We start from the raw sequence: 22,000 nt of genomic DNA, 5'->3' as shown, positions 1-22,000 counted from the left end.
TTGGCAGGAAGCCTTACTGATAGCATAAATACCCGATTAACACATATTTCTTGTGTTCTGTGTTTTATACACCGTATTCTCCCAATAAGACAAGCTAGAGAAAAAAAATCATAATAAATCACCAAAATACATTGAGAGCACTGTTCTGTACTTATCTTAAAAAAATTAAAAAATTCGCATTGCTCAAGAGTCACCTGTAACTCCATCCCCTAAAGAGAAGGATGGCTGTCGTGCTTCCCAAGTCTATGCCTTCGCACATTTGTTCACCATCTTTGAGAAACCAGGGCGGTGTTTCTGGACGCAGCAATCTGGAAGGTGGACAGGCCTTAGCAATCTGTTGCTGGAGGGCTCCTATCTCACATGGCCGGGCTTTCCCTTTCCTGTCCATGTCTCTACTTGAGCATGGTACTTGGACTCCCACCACCAGCCAGATTTCCTCTCCACCCTGCTCCCTGGAGGCAAGGTTCCCTTTTACGTGAGCCCCACTCAGCAGACCCAACTAAAACTAGCCCACAACGCTGGGCTCAACTAGTTTCAAAACATAAGAAATGAAATGTATCACTCTAACTTCAATTTCTTTGCATTTGTAACGCCAAAGTGTGTTTATTATTCTGATACTTGGAACTCTCAGAATATCTTTTTTTCTACTAAAAACTGTCTGAAATACAATGGTTAGGCTCCTGTTCTATCCTGTGTAAGTCAAATAAGGCTTTAACAATGTAGTTAAAACGATGCTCATTTACAATAAAGAGCCCAGGACAAATACCTGTCACAATACTAATGATATTAAAAAAAGAACAGAAACAAAATGTAAGAGAGTTGGCATTTATTAAAGTCTGTAGCCTTGGGAAAAAAGTATGTGTAGAGAAAAATGAAACCAGAGGTGCAAGATTTTGGAGATTTTAAAGGAAGCTTCTAGAGCCTTCAAAGGACTTCAGAGGTGGTTGAGGGCACAGGTTCTTGTAATACCTAATTATATTTTAAAGGAAAATAAATGTCCTTCTTTTCTCTAATACAGATTCGTCACCAGCCTCTGACTCATCAAAAACGCTCAGGGCTTTTCCTAGGTTGTGTGACTCACAAAAGGAATGAAAAGAGGCAGGAGAGGTTTTTCTTGAGGAAGCGGAGTAAGAAAATAGAAAAAGGGTGATAGAAGGGATAAAGAGACCAGTCGGGATGCTGGATGAGAACTGATCTGAGCTATGAGTGTGCCCGCTGTGTGTAGAGCCCAGGGAAGGGAAGGCAGAGTGATGGGCCAAAGACGAGGTCTGGCATTCCCAACCTCACACCTCCAACAGTCCCAAACTGCTCGACTACCGTCTGGAGAAAAGGAATATCTTTTGTGGGCTCGCGTAGAAAAGAAGGGAGACACTGTTTGTGCTGTGTATGGAAAACAGTTCCCTTTAGGAAAAAGGAAACAAAGTCTGATTTGTAGTATCAATCGATTGCGGTGTTGTAAACACTCCACCATGGGCGATTTCCAGCCGCAAATGGTTTAATAACTGGCTCACAAAATTCCTGAATACTTAACAGCCTGCTTCCACAAGCTGGTGTGAACCAGCTCCAACACGCCACTCCATGATTCAACAACCCTTTGCACGTTCGGAGGGCTGCCGGTCAGAGCCACCTGCTCAAGCTGTTCTGATCTGTGACGGTGATGTTGGAATTATTTTGACAGTTACTTATTAAAAACTAGCAGGATAGCCATGAAGTTCAGCAAAAGAGTAGATCTCAAAAGCACATCCTGGCCTAAAAGCCACCAGAAATCAGAGGGCAGAAGTTACTTGATGAGTCTAAATTTAAATTCAAGAATGATCACATAGCCGAGTTCTCTGGGCTACGTTCAACATTCTGGAGACTCTTTCCTGCCTATGAGCTTTTAAAATGTAAGAGGAAGAAAACCACCAGTGACTTTTCTGGAAGAGTTTTAAGAACTTAAAAACCAGGGCCTGTTCTTAGTAAAAGCTTAATGCGTTTCCAGAGTGGATGAGACACGAAAGTACCCGTTGCCCTCTTACTATTTCTGGGGAGCAGGACTTCTCAGACTCCAAGGGCCCGATGTGGTGGAAAGTTTCTTGAGTGGAGTGGGGTACTGGGGAGACCTAACCGCCATGGAAAGAGCAGCCTTGTACACCCAAGAGGGACAGGAGAGGACCAAGCCATTGTCTGCCAGCATCCCGGATAGGCTCTTGACTACATGGTCACCATGATCTGATCTAGGGGTTTCCGTGTTAGGTCGGGAACCGTGGCCTCTTTGCTGGGGTACCCCACTGGGAGCAGCATCAGCAGCTTTTCATTTGAGGGGCGGTCCAGGAGCTCCCTCAGTCGGGGGCCACAGTTGAGAGGAGTGGTAGTGACAGTCACCAGTCCAGCATTCTGCAACAGGAGGGGAGAGAATACATGGGCAAGTGAGGGGGAAAAGAAGTCACAGCTTTGCCCTTAGCTTGGGGACATGGTGGTCCCTGTGATGCCTGCTTGTCCCATCCTTTCCCAGAAGCCAGCCCGGGCAGTTGTACCTTGAACTTCACCTGCTCTCCTCAGTCTCCCAGTCCCCACATTCTTTTGACCCAATGGTGAGAGGCTTTTTGAAGAAGAAAAACACTAGTCTTATTTTTCACTGATAGTTAAGAAGTAGGAATGGTTATTTCATGGAAGGAAATGTGAGGAATCTTTTTTTTTTTTAAGAATTTTTTAAAAGACTTTATTTATTTATTTGACAGACAGAGATCCCAAGTAGGCTGAGAGGCAGGCGGTGGGGGGGGGGCGGACAGGCTCCCTGCTGAGCAGAGAGCCCGATGCGGGGCTTGATCCCAGGACCCTGGGATCATGACCTGAGCTGAAGGCAGTGGCTTTAACGCACTGAGCCACCCAGGCGCCCCAAGGAATTTTAATACACCAAAGGAACATCCCCAGAAGCGGGGAGTTCCTATGTTTATATAATCAACATTGAAGAAGAGTGTCATCCCCAGCTAAAAATACCTATGTCTGATCACAGAAGACCCAGGGACCTGGGGATCCGTTGGAGGTAGAGGAATTACTCCATCAACTTCTCCTCAAACCTCTCCAGATAATAAACCCCTAAAAAATTCATGTGCAGCTTTGAGATGTCTCCCAAGCTAACTATCTCCATCCCCCCTACTTTGCCAACTAGAGGGACACTGGAGAGAGTGTCCAGAGCCAGACAGAAGTTCTGGAACTGACTTGGACTGTCCTGCAGGAGAGGCTCTTTGGTGAGGTCATTATGGGATCTGTGTAGATGGGGGTTTCAGGAAGATTCCTCTTGCCTCCCTCACAAATAGGACCTACACCCAGAATTAGGCCTGAGGTGCCGCTAGAGGGCAGCAAACTCAACACTAACGGGACGAGGCTGCCGACTCAAGAGCTTGGGAAAACCTCTCAAGCTAAGCACTTCTTCTTCTTCTTTTTTTAAACATGTACTTTAAGGAGGGCATGTATTGCATGGAGCCCTGGTTTCTTTTCTCGTCTTTTTTTTTTTTTTCTTGGAGAATTAGTTTCACGTGTTTCTGTTTTTGTTTTCCTCCCAACACCCTAAGATGAATGAACAGTGGGGCCATATGGTCCGACCTCACAGGTCACTTCCTCTATTTTAACCACTCACAGATTCAGGAAGGAAATAAGGGGTCACTTGCTTGAGGCTGACTTCTCAGGGAATCTAAAAGCAAGTGTCTCTTCGGTGTAACAACGACTATATTTTGCAAGGTGTTTTTGGCATATGCAGTTTTCCTTGAAGAAGCATGTAGGTTTTGGGAATTGCTTGTCCCTTGATGGTACGATCACTTGTCCTTATAATCTTGTTTGCTTCTCTTGCTTTATGGGTTTTCTGTCTCTCTCCACCAGTGGACCCCGGTTTCCACTAGAAAGCACACACAGCTCACACACGAGGCAGCTACCCCTGGGACCTCCCCTACCCCTGCCCGGGGCCTGTCCAGTAGAAGGAGTCAGAAGCTATGGGTTTAGGGAATGAATGGAATCATGTAAAAAGTGTACGTCAATTCCTGCTCTATTTCATGCTGAACAGTGCTCTAGCTCCTACATAGTTGGATTTTTTCTTTTTTTTTAAAGCACATAGAGATATCTTTCTCATGCAATACAGTGTCATCTCGACTTTCCAGGAAGAGCTATGACAGAGCCCTGTTCGGAGCACTGTCATCATTCCACTGGCTCCGACAGCTGTGAGCACAGCTAGGCGGTGTGTCTGCTGAAACCCTTCAAGCTTCCTGTTGTTACGGTTGCTGGCAAACACAGTGTTTTCCTGAGCCTGATGTTGTACGTAAGTGAATTTCTGGAAGAATCCCAGTTTGTGGCAGCATTATACTCACCTACCCAGCTTTCTAGGGTGACTTTTTTTTAATACATCAGTCGCCTTACTTAGAAATCCAGCTCTAGATAAACAACTTCCAAATGTCTCTAGGCTAGAAAATTGGCTGAAATGTGTGAATAAGGCCACTGTTTGGCCCTGAAGCCTGGCTTCTGTCTTTGGGGTGGGCTGGGCAAGGGAACATACCTGCAGGGCAGCCAGGAGGAGACCGCAAGCAATGGAGACACTGATCTCGTTGTAGTAGTGGACTTTCCTTTTGCCATTTGCGGCAAAACCATGAACTTGCTTGAAAATCAGAATCAGAACGGGAGCTGTGTCCAAGTACTCTTTAATCCAATTGGTTCTGAAGGGAAAGAAAGATAAATCAGAGACTATTTGCTCATAATGATTTTTATTTCTTTTTTTTTTTTTTTTTTTTTTTTTTTTTTTTTTTTAACCAACTTGGCTTATTTCTGTCTAAAATAAAAGCATTTTCTCGGGGCACCTGGGTGGCTCAGTTGGTTGAGCAATGACTCTTGGTTTCAGCTCAGGTCTTGATCTCAGGGTCCTGGGATGGAGACCCATGATGGGTTCTGTGCTCAGTGGGGAGTCTGCTTGAAGATTTCTCTCCCTCTCCCTCTGTCCCCTCACGCACTTTCTCCTCCTTCTCTCAAATAAATAAATAAATAAATATTTACAAAAAATAAAATCAAAGCATTTTCTTGTCTTTTATATTTCAATTTTTACAAGAACAGAATTTTTGTGTGTGTCTTATTCATATTTTTCTGTCCAGGGTCATTCAATCCAGTAAACATGTGTTTGTAAGGATATAGCATGACAAGGCTCAAGAAATGCTGAAAGAGATGAAGATGGTCCTATAACCCAGAGGGCACTATGGAAAACTTGGCAAACTGAAACCTGGTAAGTGGAATTAAAGAAAAGTAAGTCAAGTACATTAGGAGTTCTCCAAATGAAGGGTTGATCATTTTAAATGAGCAGATCAGAAGAACTTTTCCAGAGTTTCCCTTGAGTGGGGCGCTGAAGACCAGATGGAAAGGGGGCACAGGGAAGGGCATCCTACTAAGTCGATGAGTAAAGGGAGAGTCAGGACAGAGGATGATCGGCAGGCCGGAATTTTCAAAAGCCTGGTCGCCCAGAGAAAGAGGTACAAGGTGGAGCACAGGGGGGCTGTTATTTACTTCATTTGGTAGATAATGGAAAGTGACCACAAGCTCCTGAGCAAAAGCTTCATGTGATCGGGTTTATTTCTGAAAGAGGCAGATTGCTATGGCAAATGGACTAGGAGAATTTGGGGAGGTGTAGAGGCTGGAGCTGATATGTCTGATATAGGAGCAAAGGAAAAGAAAAAGATGATGGTGAGGTTTAACCAAAATCACTGGTGCAGAGAGTGTAATGTTGTCCATCCAGTTGTGGAGAAAAAGAAGGGAAATTTGTGGGAGTAGGAGACAATTTATGTGAGGTATTAATATTAAGTCTCAATTTTTGCTTTCCAGCTAAGGAGCCTATCTTTCTCTATTCCATTACTGTATCTGATACATTTGGTGAAAGTTTTATTCCCACACAGGTACTCAAAGTAATATTCATGCAATGCTATATATTATATTTTTTTGGGGGGGGGATACAGACACATTAGGTCATTAATTAACAAGGGATGATTTCATTTTAAGCCTAGTTATGCTTCACTGTTTTAAAACATACTAAACTCACTTGTGCAGTTTTCTATGGTTCCTCTTACACTCTTAACTTCTACAGTTTACATTTCCAAAACTACCTTCCCATGCTTCTATCAGCTTACATGCTTCTCGGCCTTTTGGCTAAGATCAAGTGTAGTCCCACACTTCAGTCAGCTTAGTCACATTGGGCTATGATCAATCCTTTTCTCCTTACAAACATGGAGAATGGTCATCATTTACAAAGAGCATAAACTGTGGAGCTGATGGGTGTTGTCATGTTGGGCAACTTCCTGAATGTCCCATGGCTCAGCTCCTGCATATGTAAAGAGCACTATCAGACACTTACCCCATACAGCTATTGTGTGGGTGAGATCAGTCAAATAGATAAAATACCTAGAAATGTGCCTAATCTAGCACACACTGATATGTGGGTGTAAGCATTACTACTACTACTATTATTTTAAAATGGATAATTCAAAAAAAAATTTTAATGCAAGATGAAGATTAAGCAGTTTACCTTGGTTCAAAGGCAAATTAATAATTTCAGTGATTTTTGTACTTTTCTTTTGGCCTGGACATACATTAGTATCTCATATTTCTGGTTTGTTAAATTTTACAGGAATTTATTATGACATCACATTAAAGCTAATAAAAACACAGCAACAAGACCTATTAGGAGAAGGACAAATAGGACCTCCTGCCTGGGCTAGAGGGCTTAGACCCACAAACAGAAAAACAGAAGGTTTGACAGGTAGGTTGGACCCAGGTTGTATATTGAGTCTTTAATGACAGCTATGGGCTTCAAAACTGACTCAAACAGGATGTCAGGATATATGCTCATTTGAAATTCAATTCAACAAACATTTATTCAGTTACCCACTATGCATCAGCACTCTGCTAGATGGTGTAATGTAAGACATCTTAAATCTGGACTCCTAGAGTTTTTATGTATACGTGTGTGTACATACTGCCTGCAGAGAAAGTCTATAATCTTTCTGAAATATGGCCTATAACACAAGAAGAAAAGTAAACCAATAATTAAAATGCTATGTGATAAAATGGCCATATTAGATGCACAGAAAGTGTATGTTAGTTTCTTGGAGCACGGAGATGAGAGAGTGACTAATTTTGCCTTCGCTGGGGAGAGGACCAGGGGCTAGAGGCATTCTGTAGGCACTGTGCATGCAAAGAGCAGGCCATCCGAGGGTAGGAACTCAATTTGACCCATCCCATTTTTTTCCCATGAATATGCGATAAGGTTCTTATATTTATTATTAATATCCTGTGCTAGTTCCAGAGCATGGTAATAAGTTACAACTCCATAAGACATCAATTTCTTAGGGTTTAAATATCTTAGGAAAAATATGTCCTCTGGGGCCAAATAAATGAAACAGGAGCAGAGCCAAGAGGCCTTCTTCCCCTCCCCCAGCCCTGACTACTGGATGAGAGGTCCCCCCTCTTCTCCCCAGGGCTGCAATCTCATTGCCCTTTCTTGTCTTACAGGCTTGGATCACACTGGGGTGTTGGATAACACCCCAGGACTGGCCACGGAATGCCTACAACTGAAAGCCAGAGGTATGAAGACCTCTGTATTCCAAGTGCCAAGAACTCAGAGCAAGTTTCCCTTCTTAGAAGGAAGAACCAAATCTCGGCCCATTGTCCCTCCTCATGCTCAGCCTCAGGGCACCCGGGAGGGGAAAGGAAATGGCCTTTGTGGGGAAGGCAGAGTTTATAAAGAGGACTAGGCAAATGACAAAGCAGAGTCTAAACCATTGAAAGTGACCGTTTTGATGACAAAAGTGACTAAGAAGTTATGAAATGCATCTGAGCTATTATGAAGGACGACTGGCCCTCAGTGGGGAAAGAGGACTCCACAAGTCACTGTTAGTCACAGCGACTAGAGGAACAGACAACTTAGAGGACCTACCCTAATGCATTAAATCTAGTCACAATGAGTTTCACCACACTTCCTTCCTGGAGATAAGGAGGCCTGCGCAGTGACTAACACCTAATAGATATTACACTTACACTAAATATCTACTCTTACTAACTGTACCCAAACTAAAGCCTGCTAAATAAGATCACTTGGAAGATGGAAGATGGTATCACTTCAGCAAATGGAATTTACTTCAGTCAAGGTCCTGAGAAATACCTCACAATCTTACATTCCAGATAGGAGAAAACTAAGTCCCCAATGTTTTATTTACTATTGCTTGGGTCAAAGCCCATTTATTTCCTGAAGACGTGGATGGCAAACATGCTAACACATTTAATTTTCATAATGAAGTAAATCCTAGACATTCCCATTTTACAGATGAGAAAACCAAGCACAGAAAGGTTAATAACTCCATCAACTTTTTTTACCTCAGCTTCTTCAGGTCCGTGACCCATTGGCGTCCCATCCGTTTCAAGTAGTTTATTTCCTCCTCCTCTTCAATGATCTCCCGAATCTTGTGCTTCACGTCTGGGTCCTTCACAACCACAAAGGTCCAGGGCTCTGTGTGGGCCCCACTTGGGGCGGTTCCTACCATCCATTAAATTAAAATTAGAAATTAAAACACAGGAAAATGTGAAAATGTTCATTAAGGATAGATATGATAACTCATACTTGTTCAAAATGAAGTTAGATCACCCGGTGAATGAAGGGCTTGGCCACAGACACTGGTGTGTTGCTGCCACTCCGTTTCATTCTGTATCCCTTTAGGGGCAACAAACCAGCTGAGTTCAAGACCAGTGGTGCTTGGGCTATGGGAACTTATCACCACTTCTCTAATTATGTGGAGGAAAACATCCCTAAATAATTGTGCCTTGACCACTAGGTGAATCCAGAAGGGAAGCTCTGACAGCCCAAATTCTCTGAGATGTTGTTTGTTTTGATATTCTTGAAACAGGATAAAGTCGTGAAGCTTACTGAAAATTATAAAAATTCAAATAGTAAAATGACTTTTAAAGACTTATGAAATGGGCACCTGGGTGGCTCAGTCAGTTAAGCATTTGACTCTTGATTTCAGCTCTGGTCATGATCTCAGGGTCGTAAGATCGAGTCCCACCTCCAGCTCCATGTTAAGCTTGAGATTTTCTCTCTCCCTCTGCTCCTCTCCCCGCTTACACTCTCTCTCAAAATAAAAACAAAATTCACCTTTAAAAAATAATAATAAATAAATGAAATACTCATGAAAGGGAACTGAACTACAAATTGTTTGGTACCTATATCAGAACCCTGAGTGTGGTACTATGGGGTTTGTGGTCCTGCTGGGGACACATGAGATCTCCTGGCCCTGGGTGCTTAGTACACATAAGTCTGTCTTCAGGTCTCATGGGCTATGGGAACCTTCAGCCCACATTTGGGTCAGTCCCAGGATCCTGAGACAAAGCTTCCTAGTGTATCTCAGTCCCCAAGGAGCTTGAATTCTCTTTCAGATTCCAACCAGGGCCATCTTTTTATGTGAGTCACCCTGCTGTCCCAGAGATGGTCTGCTGTTCCTAGTGAGAGAATGTGACCCATAGGTAGGATATTTCAGAAGGAACTATTCCTTTCTCCCTAGTGAGTAATTTAATGACATAATCTCTGCACCAGGGGGGTTAGAACTGCCTGCTTGATGGGGATCTTTGCCTCCAACCACTCCCTGTGGTTGAGAGGGCATGACTGGATTGTGAAATGCAAGTCAAAAGCTACACACAAAGCCCATATTTCTGAAAAGAGTGATTCCAGTTTCCGTTGTACCCATGTTTTTCCATTAAATATTTGCATCACTACACCTAAGAAATAAATTGTTCCCTAACGTTTCTGATTATGCCAAATTCATCTGCACATCATATGTATAAACACACAAATATAGGTAAAGGTATATATGTGGAAGGAACTCAAGGACTGTTATTGTTAAATAAAAAACTAGCCAGTACATTTGTATTCTTAGCTTAAATGAATGCTTTATTCTTGCTTCCTTTCACTTTGAGCAATGGATCACAATAGCCATGTAATATTTCTGCAAATGAACTTAAATGTGACTTATATAGGAATAATACTCAATACTCCAATAGTATTCAAATAGGAAGATTTCTCTTATGTCTCTTCCCCCTTCTTCTGTAATTCTTTTATTCTCCTCCACAGAGATATCAATTTATGTTGAAAATGGGGTTGCTTTGCTGTAGATTACTCTGCAAATTCACATACTAAATGTTGCTAGTTCATTAGAGAACAGTATGAGAGCATCATGCTGTATAATATAAAAAATTTGGTTCCAAAAAGAGAAATGCATAAATGTGAGGGTGTGTGTATATGTGTGTATCCATGTGTTTCAAGAGGAGAGGAAATAAAGGGCATGTTTCTCTTCCAGTATGTAATAGTATGTTCAAAAATTTTAATTTTTAATAAAAGATCATAATATTCAGTAATTTCAGAAACTTTACCCTGTTGTTACATCTGCTCCCAGGAAGTATGTAATAGTCAATAGTTTGTAGAAAGTGGAAATCATTATGTTTCTGGCAGCCAGTTAACACCTGGGTAAGCCTTTAGAGATAAATGCATTGCTCTGGGCTTTGTTCACTGTGTTTGAGCTTTATTGCCCCAGTATTATCACTTGCAGCTGACATTCTCAAGGACACAATGTACCATTGCAGACCTGCTGCTTTGATGACATTATCAATGACTTCCATGGGTACTTGCTCGTTACTTATGAATCGGACAGACCGCCTTTTATTGAGAAGTTCATAAAATTCCTGGGATCGCTTAACCATTTCCTTTTCAGGATACCGGGTGTGGGAGAATGGAATATGTTCCACATTTTCCTCTGAGTCTTGCCAGTCATCAGCATCTGCAAATACAAGCAAGGAAAGCAGGAAATTCAATGATCTCTCTTGGTCACGAAGGGGAGCAGATTACGCCACCCCACAATATGCCTTTTTGACATAAGAATTACATTGAACTGAATTTTTAAGAAACAACAGACACAAGAAAAGTTCTGAAAACCAGAGTAAAACTTACCTTTTTGTAAGGAACACTTACTTTTATAAAGGATACCTCCATTCATAAGCCTTCTCTGTACCAAGAAGAAAAGGACTCTCCCAAGAAAAATTTTTTTATCAGTGGAGAAGGTAGACTTAAATCTGCACAACAACCTTACTCTTTTTTTAAAGTCATTTTTATTTTTTAAAAATTTATTATGTTATGTCAGTCACCATAGAGTACATCATTAATTTTTGATGTAGTGTTCCAAGATTCATTGTTTGCATACAACACCCAGTGGTCCATGCAATATGTGTCCTCCTTAATTCCTATCACCAGGCTCACCCATCCCTCCACCCCCTCTCCTTTAAAACCCTCAGTTTGTTTCCTAGAGTCCATAGTCTCTCCTGGTTCACCTCCCCCACTGATTCCCCCTCCCTTCATTTCTCCCCTCCTTCTCCTAATATCCTCCATGCTATTCCTTATGTTCTGCAAGTAAGTGAAGCCATATGATAATTATATTTCTGTGCTTGATTTATTTCATTTAGCATAATCTCCTCCAGTTCCATCCATGTTGGTGCAAATGGTGGGTATTCATCCTTTCTGATGGCTGAGTAATTTTCCATTGTATATATGGACCCCATCTTCTTTATCCACTCATCTATTGAAGGGCATATCAGCTCCTTCTACAGTTTGGATATTGTAGACATTGCTGCTATGAACATTGGGGTGCATGTTCCCCTTCTTTTCACTACATCTGTATCTTTGGGGTAAATACCCAGGAGTGCAATTGCGGGGTCATATTGTGCCTTCTTGATAACTTCCCATAACTGGATCCTCCTTCCCCAACGTCTTTCTTTAATTTTTAGTAGAAGATGGTAATTAAGGTGGTGGCTTGGGCCATTTCAGGGACTCACTCAATTTTCCTGAATCTGTCCCATGTATACAGGAAGTATATGTGTTATTAAAATCCTTTCTTTTTTCTCTTCTTAGTGTGTCTTTTATTATGTGGGGGGGGGGTGGTTTCCTCAGCCAAGAACCTAGAAGAGTAGAGGGGAAATTATTTTTTCTCCCCTACAGTCATAAGGTGGCCAATAGGGAGAAGGAAATAAAGTTCTCAAAAATGTCTGCAAGATTATCATTTCAAAAACATCAAGAAAAAATGAAAAGAATGAGTCCACAGAATCCTGAACTCTGATCTTGACTATTGGCTACCCAAATTCCATACTGTTTAGAAATCAAGAAAAAGAAAATTTTACCTACACAAAGATGAAGAATGAAAATTTCTATTAATGGTTAACTGGTGTATTTGAAACAATATCCCACGAGCTGAAAACCACTAAGATCATGAAATAAAGTATCTTTAAAGTCTTAAAACAACAACAACAACAACAACAACAAATTGCTGACAATGTAGTAAGAAATTCCTAAGCCAAAACTGAAGGGAAATATGAGTCTGCAGAGGCAAGTAAGCACAGAAGCCACATTTCCTTTGATAGTATTTGCCAATCTCTACATATTTGAATTTTTATTTTTATAAAAATTCAGGAATCAAAGCTCAGACCCATACACAGTGAGAAGGCGAATAAGCTGGGACCCCAAGATTACATCCTTAAAGAAAGCATGCATGATAAATATAACAGACCCCAAGGGGTTATACCATTTGGTGGCTCCTGCCTAAAACTTGAACTTGGAAATAGGTGGCCTTGCTTATAAATGTCTCCATTGTCTAACATACGCAAATGCCAATATACAAGTAATTTTAACTACAATTACTAGCAACCCACCATATACAATCAAGCATAAAAAGAAAACATTTTGAGCAAGAAACAACAGAATTGTTATTTAAAAAGTCTCCAAATATTGGAATGACCAGACTCAAAAGATAAAACTACTATGATTACTAGGTTTAGAGGGGTAAAAGCGCAAATCTGTAGGGTACAGAAAAAGATAAAAGGTGACATAGAAAATATGAAAAAAATAAACTTCCAAACTGAAAAATAAGGTAATAGAATTAAGAACTTAATGGATGGATTTAAAGCAGGATATACATACCTAAAGAAAAAATTAGTGAACTGGAAGAAAACTCAGAAGGAAATATCTGGAATGGAGCAAGGAGAAACCAACAGATAGAAAGCATAAACGAAGCAGGGTGAGGTGTATATTGGAGGGAGACAAAAGTGAAGGAGAAAGAACCATTGAGAAACCACTACAATAGCCAGAGTGGGATGATGTTGGCCTAGGCTAGTTGTGCAACAAAAGAATGACAAATTCTTGGAGCATCTTGGAGATACAAATGATGAGACCTGCGGAAGTGTATGGTTGGGAGTGGAGAGAGGGAGGGACTAAAGATGAGACCCAGGTGGCAGGCTTTAGCACCTGGGAAGACAGTGGGACCATCTACTGAGATAGAAGATGAGCAATCTGGGGGAACCATCTGGGGGAAGTAGAGGTAGGAATCACCAGTCTGTCATATTTGAGATGCCTGTGAGTTGTTCAAGCAGAGATTCCTAGTGTGAAACTAGAAGTCTGAGTCCAGAAGGCTGGATGTCACTTTGGGAACCTCCCCATAAAGATGAGAATAACAATAGGAACAGAAGGAAGAGAACAAGAGGATCCAGTGCCTGGCCCTGAGGGTCTGGAACATTCCACGTGGAATTCAGGTAAAGGACTAACTTTCCCCTTCAATCATATGTGCATACTTCACTCCTAGGTCTTTGAGAAATGACTGGGGAGAGAGAAGGCAAGAGGGGATGACTTCAAAGACACTGAAAACCTCAATGACAATACTAGGTCAGCAAGTACAATAGTTTGCTCATTGCAGTTAGTGAGAAAACTCCTTATATATTTTACTAGCCAGGGAAGTTTGGACCCAAACTATACACATTTAATGAAAATGCCCAGTTACTCAGTTAAAAGGAAGTAGGTGTGATCGGGGAATAGCAGCAGACACCTATCAGCTTTCTAGGGATCAATTCTGAACCAAACCCAGGTGTCATCAATATCAACCCTGAACTTATCAAATGTGTCAATAAAGACTCTCAACACCAGTGATAACGTCTATCTCATTTGTTATGAAGTCTGACAACCTCTGTTCTTAATAGGTGGTAAATGAGCAAATGCATGAAATGCCTCATTACCTGTTTGAAAAGTAAGTTACCAACTCTTACTATCCATTCAGCATTTGTATAAACTAAAGGCAGTCTAGGTGTATGATATGGCAGTTTCTGCAGCTTCTAAAGTCCAAGGTAAGCGTTACTACCGTAGCAGAATGAAGCAGCTGCAGCCTAAACATGATCTGTGAGCAGGGCAGACAAATGGCCTGATCAATGCTGGGTTGGATTGTCCTGAAAGGCTTGGTCTTCCTGGAGCTTCTCCCAGAGCAGAACGGCAGGGTAGTGAACTGATACCAAAGGTACTTTTCTCCTTCCCCTTGACCTCTTGACTGCTCTAGGAGGAAAGAGAACAGCCACTGTAAGCTAGTCATTTTGTCCCTTGACCTCTTGACTGCTCTAGGAGGAAAGAGAACAGCCAAGCCACTCTGGGGGATTCATTCAGGCATAAAACCCATGTATTTCAAAACAAATGTGTGCAATTATGGTCCACTTTTTGCTATAAGTCTGTGCTGCCACACTTGGGGTTTGCACACTTGGGGTTGACACCAAGAACAACTCACCTTTTATCATTGTTTTAATGCCAAGGAACCCCAAACTGCACTGTAATTAGGTTTAACAGCCAAGAAGTTCTAGGCCACACGTATTCTTTAATGTTCAACACAAAGATGGTTTTCTTTTTTTTGACTGCATGTCTACGTAAGTTGCTTTTGTGTTTTTGCAGTTCTATTTCAAAATCTTTGCAAATGAGCCAAATTTTCGGGTAGGAATCTAAAAGGCCAATTTGTGTTATGTCATCCTTGCTCCCTCCTTGGAATTTTGGGGAACGTTGAGAAGCAATATTAATAAGGGTGAGGGTAATGCAGTTCTTGCAGGAGACTGATAATGAATTTGGAGATGGAGCAAGGTCAGGGCTCAACCCCTGCCCTGAGAACACCTCCTTCCCGACTGCCTCAGCCCTCACCATTTCCACACCGGCCTGTCAGTCATTCAGCACCCTACAGTATATATTTCACTAGCAGCTCCTGAAGTGTATGGCAGCTGGAGACTCTGGGGGATGTTCAGATGAAAAGTTCTTGAATAGAGCAATGTTATTGTAAGGGCTCAGGGCAGGCTGCCCCAAAAGGTGCCACAATGGCATACTGATTATTCTGAATTGAAGCTACTTGGGAAATAGCTGGTATAAGAAGGAAACTCTGACCCTCCTCTGTCCCCTTGAAAGCAGGAAATAAATCTCTCATGAAATGTACTCCACCGATACTAGAAAGTAGTGTATATATATATAGAGAGAGACCCTCATCACCAGGGACAGGGACTTTAGAGTCAAGAAACCTGTATAAACAAATCTTTTTACTTTTTACTAATCTACTACCTCAGCCCAAATTCTGTTTAGAATTCCTTCCTAATTGAAGCCTTCAAGCATTTGTTTTCTTTGTCCTATCAACTCCTCACAAATTTATTGCCTCTGTTTAGAATGTATAAAATCTGCCTGGCTTGGTCATTTTTTGGGGTCTCAATTTTATTATTGGGTCTCTGTGCACACGTAATTAATTGTGTTTTTTTTTTCTTCTATTAACCTGTCTCATGTGAATTTAATTCTTCGAGGAGCTTGAAGAACCTTGAAGGGTAGAGAGAAATTTTTCTTCCCCATGCTATCCTAAATGAATTTGACGAACTTCTTTCTGAGCCCCATCATTTCTTGAGGTATCTCAGTGCCCCCCCTTCTACCTCTGTGTTGATCCTTACCTTCCCCTAGGGCCCACCCAGACTTGATCTCAAAGACAATGTCTCCATTCAAGTCCTTTCCCTTTGCTAATTTTCTCCCACCTGAGTTTACCTGTCTTTGCCCTAAAGTTTTAAGGTCTTATAAGAGTCTTGGTAAATCAACCTTTTAAAGCTAACCATGTAAAAGTATTAATGGCTGTGTGCATGTGTGTTTGTATGTGTGTGTGTGTCCAAGGATAATGAAAAGTAAAGACAAAGCCAGATTTATTGCTTCCTATAGCAAAGGAGAGTCTCTGTGAACACAGTAAATACTGCTGACCCTTTATAGTATTTTTGACAGTGATGTGCTAGTAAACCAGCTCTAGGAGGGGGTGGGGGAGCCTGACTTACAACACTTGCCAATTTCCGCTGTGTAAATACTTTCATCCAGTCCTCAATTCAAGTGATGATTCAAAAATGGTGCACGAAATTCCTGAATATTCAACAATTGGTTCTTGCTTCTCCCAGAGGCTACCTATAGCATACCACCTGGTTGGGAAGCTTGGAGTTCAGGGATTGGTGGACTCCCAGAAAAGTAATAGGATTAATATCATCTCTAGGGACAGTGTTACTTGTTTGATACTGTTGTTGATTGGTTGGTACTGAAGTGAATTCATCCCTGATTGGCTGGCTTTCAGAAGCAAGAAACTGTCACTGACTGGTCCGCTGGCTAAGTTTTTACTGAGGTGAGTTGTCATTGAGCTATTGAACAGATTTGAAACTGGTTCTGACAGCTGCTTATTACCTCGATTACCTAAATTTTAATTCTTAGGGGTTACCCACATTAGATAATTTTAACACAGGCCTTTTTTTTTAATGACCACGCACAGACATTGAAGAGGCTTATTGTCTCTACATATATATACATATATGTAATATATATGTATATACATATATTTCATATATGATCATATATATACACAGAGATGCATCAATTTGTGTGTGAAATTTATAAGATCATATACACACACATACATGCATATCTATGTACCTATATCTACCCTTACCATTTAGCATTTTTTTAACACATTTTTTTCCCCTTGCTTCTGTCCCCCTTTGCCTTTCCTGCCTTCCATTGGTGTGACTGAGTTTTTTCCGTTTTATCTTTTCTCACCTGGAAGTTACACAGTGTATTAGGTTGAACTAAATGAAATTGCTAACACAAGCCTTTCTTAGTAGTGACCGAACAATCTGGGACAATCAAAATTTCAACTATGACAGTAGTTTTTGGATGGTCAGTAAAGCTAAGTGAAGACAAATTCCTACCAATATTAAAACAAACATATCCTGGAGGGCCTCGGTGGCTTGTTGGTTAAGCAACTGCCTTCACCGCAGATCATGATCCTAGGGTCCTGGGATCGAGCCCCATGTCAGGCTCCTTACTCAGCAGGGAGCCTGCTTCTCCCTCTTACTCTGCCTGCTACTCTGTCTGCTTCTGTACTCTCGCTCACTATCAAATAACTAATAAAAATCTTAAAAATAAATAAACATATCCTGATGAGATGTGTTCCCTCTATCTTTTTCTTTTATTTCCATTTCCATGCACTTCCATGAATCAGGCCTGACTAGAGCATGTTTGTGCAGGATTTTTGCCTTGTTTTAGGGAGACAATCTAAGGTTTTCTCTTTGTCACTTGTCCTCCTAAGACTGCTGTTACAGTTAAACAGGAAACTGAAAGTATTAACAGAACACATGTTTGACCATCCCCAAAGGAAGTCTGTGACTGATATCTAGTAAGCATGGCCATTCTGCACCGTCCCCCCATTCCCCAAGCCACCCACACACATGCTGATTCTCTGGTCTATGAACTTGGAGTAGGAATTCTTTGTGAGCCAAAGCTGGAGGAAGCTTGGATTGTTACCCATTATTTTCCTTAACTCACACTAGGATGGCCTAAATACTTATTTTACTGTATTGTCTCTTACAATTAACTTTCAGCACAGTTTGAATCTGGTATCCATTTGCTGTCATCAAAAGCACCTCCATGTTTCTTTAGAAATGGAATCCTTTCTCTTGTATCTCTTTTAACCCCTGCTCAGTCTCCTCTAAACCTACACCTGGTACTGGTGCCATGAATCCTTTCTTGGACTGTGTACACCCATCCAGGGGTTAAGAGTAGGGACCTGGGGGTGGCAGAGAAGCCTGGGTTCAAATGTCATTTCTCACTGATCACCTGTGAGACCTCAGCAGGCGTCACTTCAGTGAACAAAAAAAATCCAACAATAGACTGAACTCCACATTCAAGCAGAGGGCCCCATGGCTGCTGAGATGCCCCTAAAATTCAACTTATTCTTCTGTGTGAGGAACAGAGAATAAAGAAGCAGAGGATTTTGGAAAAAATGAATAAACAGGAAGAGAAGAGAACCAGACAGGGCCATACAGTTGGCTCTGTGTTCCCAAACTGCAGGCCCAGCCCCCAACCCCTGGTTCCCCACCAGCCTTACCAATCCCTCTCATATCCCCCAAACTCTTCAAACTCAGGGGCTTTTCCTCAAAGCATACTACCTCTGATGTCTTGGGGGTGATGGTCTTTTTCCACCCTCTCTGTTCTAGTTTATTCTCCTGTTAGAAAGACAGCCTAGCAACTGGCTGTGTGTCCAGAATCCAGAACAGACTGCCTGGGTCCTGGCTCTACCAGGACCTGCTTGGGCCGGTTGCTTAGCATAGTTGAGCCCCAGTTTCCTTACCTGTAATGCAGGACAGTAACAGCGTCCACCTTGTGTTGACACGAAGACTGAGTGGTTTACTACACGTTAGCTGGGACGCCAAGTGAGCAGAGCCAGTGTTCTCTAAGAGCCTGCTGTCGTCATTATCCTGAACCGCTCCCCCATGTGGTCTTGCCTGTGGTCGCTTCTCCCACCACAGCCCCTCTTAACTGCAAGTGCCCCAGATCCATCCTCAGTCTTCCTGCCAGCAACATCCCCTTAGGGAATTCGTCAGTTTTCCGGGTTTCAAGTATCCCCCTGTGCTGGTACGCGTCCAATCAGTGTCTCTGGACCCTCACCTGGACTGCCTTTCCCTCTCTGCTTAGATGTGTCATCTTCTCAAATCCAGCATGTCCCTGTGTATGTTCAACATCTTCTCTGTGTGTCCTCTCCCCTCCCCCGTGTGTGATAGTGTCCTTCCACTTCTTCCAGCCTCCAGCTCTCATCCTCCCCTTCTCCCCCTATCCAAGGTATTACCAAACCTTGTTGTTCCTCCTGTAACTTTTTTACCAGGGCAGACCATGACGCGGCTTCATAGCAGATGTCCCTTTGCTTAAGAAAAGTGCTTCTCGACTGGGCCGAGTTGCCATGTGGGTGGGATGTCCTTCGGTGAAATGAAGAGTGAGAGGCAGGTCTGCTCAGAGGCTGCCTGACCTTGAACTCTAGGCGCTACATTCAGCATGGCTGGCTCCCAGCACTGAGTGCCAGCTGTATACACCAGCCCCCAATCCTGAGATTAGGGCAACTCAGAACACATGAGCACATACGTGCACATAGGCACATCGATACACCCCCAACCATATCCAGGCGGCCTCTTCCCAGGGTGGGGGTATCACTAGCCCAGCCGAGAATCACTGAGTCTCTTCCAAATTGAATCCATCCTACAAACCCACCTCAGACGAACCTCAGACCCTGATCGCTTAAGCCTCAAGAACCTCTCCCTTCCTGCCTGCTCCCTTACAACCTCGGGTCAGCCATGACTGGGCCCATGCTCACCACCACAATTCACTTTCACCCATCTCCTCCCCCCACCCAACCCCAGTGCGGTCCTCCTATCTTCTCAGCATCTTTCCCAAGGGCTCCAGCCCGGCTTTTATGCTCTTTCTGCTCCTTTTGCTTGAGATGCCTCCTAACCATAGCTATTCGTGTCCTAGTAAGCGGCCAGGCCTGACTGTCCTTTCCCTGTGGCCCCACCATGCCCCTGTGCCTCCTTGAAACCCCTGTAGATCACTTCGGCCCCTCATTCCTCCCTAATTTTACCTATTTGTTGCCTTGTCCGCTAAACTGGACACCCAGCTTTGAGGACACAGCCGAGTGGTCTCTAAGCCACACAGCCTGGCCCAAGGAAAAGTAGTGATCCCCTCAACCGATGTCACTTTTTACATTTCCAAGTCCTTGTTTCAAACATGACCATTTCCCCCACCAGCAGCCTGGGATATGCCCCTTCAGAAAGATTTCAACAGCCAGAACAGGATTGGGGCCAGGGAAAATGTCAGCCCCTCAGCAGTTCTTTGACTCTTTATCCAGAAAACAAGGGGGGTTGGTGCCAGCAGGTACTAAGCTGACCACGAGAGAAATGACCTGTCCCTGTCACATAGTACTGTAATCTGTACAGTAGACGCTGCCGATGAAACTTCCCCGTGTGTGTTTCCTCCTCTCCATAAGCCCAGGTTTCAATCGGTGCCCAGCAAAACAACACAGAAGGTGGAAGCTAGGCAGCTGTGCCAGTATCCTTACCTTCTTCCACTGCGTGCAGGTCAGAGCTGTCTTTTAGGTCCTCATCCACCCAAGGACGGGCCTGGGCCCTGGCTCTAGTCTCCACCTTTCTTCTCTCCATGTTTCCATCAGCATTTTTAAAGATCCAGGCAATCAAAATGCAGACAACTGCTACCAAGAGTGGAGTCAGGAAAAACATGGTCATAAGACTGACTCTGAATGGTGCCCACGCTTCCCACACGGCATTTAAACAAACAGAGCCCGAACGAGAAATGCTGGGGGATGGGATGAAGGAAGAGAGAGGTGTGCGGCTGTGGGAGGGACCTGGTGAACTCTTGGACTCTAGGAGGACTTTGCAAAGGAGCAAAGATCATGGTGTGTGCCTCCAGGGTGTGTTGTCGGGCTGGAAATTCACATCCCCCTTTTAAAACTGTGCTCTATCAATATATTCTTGGACAATAATTGCCGGGATCTGAGGAAACACTTGAATGCACCAGATCTTGCTAACAGTGGTCTAAGGGGTTTGGTTTTCCTCCTGTATAACTTTTCTCTGAGAGCCCTGTGTCTTCAACTTGCCAGAAGCCAGGAATCACCTGGGGGTCTTGTTTTTAAAAGAAGAGATTTCCAGGCACCAACTCAGATCTAGTGAAAGAAAATGTCTGGAGGGAAAAAGGTAATCTGCATTTTAAAAACAGCATATTTATGAAACGCTGCCCTGATGCTTTGAACTTTTTTAAAGGATGCCTGAGACAACAGATAAAGCAAAGAAATTATCACATTTTGCATTAGAGAAAAACTTTTCGATCTAGGAAAAGTGATCCCAAATCATTAAAAATGATGTTTGGTTAATTACATAACTTAGATAGGATTTGTTTGTTTGTTTTTATTTTTAAGCAACTGTCTTAGAACAGTTAAGTGGCTTAAAAAGAAAATTTTTTCTTCCCTTCCTTGAAGCTGGGAAGTCCAAGATCATGATGGGGCCCAATTTGGTTCCTAGTGAAGGTGTTCTTCCTGATTTGAAGGTGGATGATTTCTTCCTGTGTCTTCACGTGGTGGAAAAGGGAGACCATATCTCTCATGTCGCTTTACAAGGGCACTAATGTCACTCATGAGGGCTCAACCCTCATGACCTCACAGAAACCTAAGCAACTCCCAAAGACCCCACCTCCTTATACCATCACATGGGGGGCGGGGCTTAGAGCTTCAACATCTGAATTTGGGGGCGGGGGACACAAACATCCAGTCTGTAGCAGCAAGATACTCAACTATGTATAATATGATACCATTGGAATAAAAACAGCAGGAAATACTATATATTTATATGTTTGTATATTCATAACATTTCATGAAGGATTATACCACAAATTTAAAACAGTGGTTATATTGGGACTTCTCTGTACAAGTTTTGCAATTTCTTCTGAGTCTATACGTACTTCAAAAAAAAAAAAGTTAAGAAACAACAGTGGCTACCTCTTTTGGATGGGGTGTGGTATTGGATTGAGGGGGGCAAGGGTGGGAGAGTGAATTATTACTCTATATTATTCCATAATTTCAAAATTTAACTATTATGATTATATTACCTATTCAAAAATTAAATAAATGTTATTTAAATAGCTCTTTTATGTTTTGTTTTGTTTTATTATACATTTTAACATTTCTTTTTGTAAGAGACAACTATTATTTTAATAGCTGTTGTACTTATCCTAACTCCAGAGAGCGGTGTAAGATTGTGGGCAAAGTTTAGG

The 22,000-nt window shown here is 42.4% G+C and overlaps 1 protein-coding gene across 2 annotated transcripts; it reads right to left on the bottom strand.

Annotated features, from left to right (window-relative positions):
- Window positions 1-1,297: 1,297 nt before the first annotated feature.
- On the bottom strand, window positions 1,298-20,570 carry IYD (iodotyrosine deiodinase). Of its 2 annotated transcripts, XM_032836422.1 has the most exons (5): window positions 20,277-20,570; window positions 10,635-10,826; window positions 8,377-8,536; window positions 4,526-4,682; window positions 1,298-2,376 (listed from the first exon to the last, which is right to left on the bottom strand). In XM_032836422.1, the coding sequence occupies exons 1-5, from the start codon at window positions 20,458-20,460 to the stop codon at window positions 2,194-2,196; spliced, it is 876 nt and encodes a 291-aa protein (XP_032692313.1). In that variant the 5' UTR covers window positions 20,461-20,570; the 3' UTR covers window positions 1,298-2,193. The 2 variants fall into 2 exon arrangements, with proteins under 2 accessions (XP_032692313.1, XP_032692314.1); XM_032836423.1 differs by lacking the exon at window positions 20,277-20,570 and having other exon boundaries at window positions 10,703-10,826.
- Between the last annotated feature and the right edge of the window lie 1,430 nt (window positions 20,571-22,000).

Source organism: Lontra canadensis, unplaced genomic scaffold (assembly GCF_010015895.1).
Source record: "Lontra canadensis isolate GAN:19392208 unplaced genomic scaffold, GSC_riverotter_1.0 scaffold92, whole genome shotgun sequence".
NCBI classification, from domain to species: domain Eukaryota; kingdom Metazoa; phylum Chordata; class Mammalia; order Carnivora; family Mustelidae; genus Lontra; species Lontra canadensis.
Note: the sequence above shows the minus strand (reverse complement) of the source record. Positions and strands in the feature narration are given on the sequence as shown.

Bases quoted from the DNA above. Each gene is read 5' to 3' on its own strand.
- IYD (XM_032836422.1), bottom strand. From the start codon at position 20,460: ATGACCATGTTTTTCCTGACTCCACTCTTGGTAGCAGTTGTCTGCATT. The intron at 8,537-10,634 runs GTCTGCAATGGT...AATGGATGGTAG, and splicing joins TAATGTCATCAAAGCAGCAG to GAACCGCCCCAAGTGGGGCC. The intron at 2,377-4,525 runs GTATGTTCCCTT...CTCCTGTTGCAG, and splicing joins TCCTCCTGGCTGCCCTGCAG to AATGCTGGACTGGTGACTGT.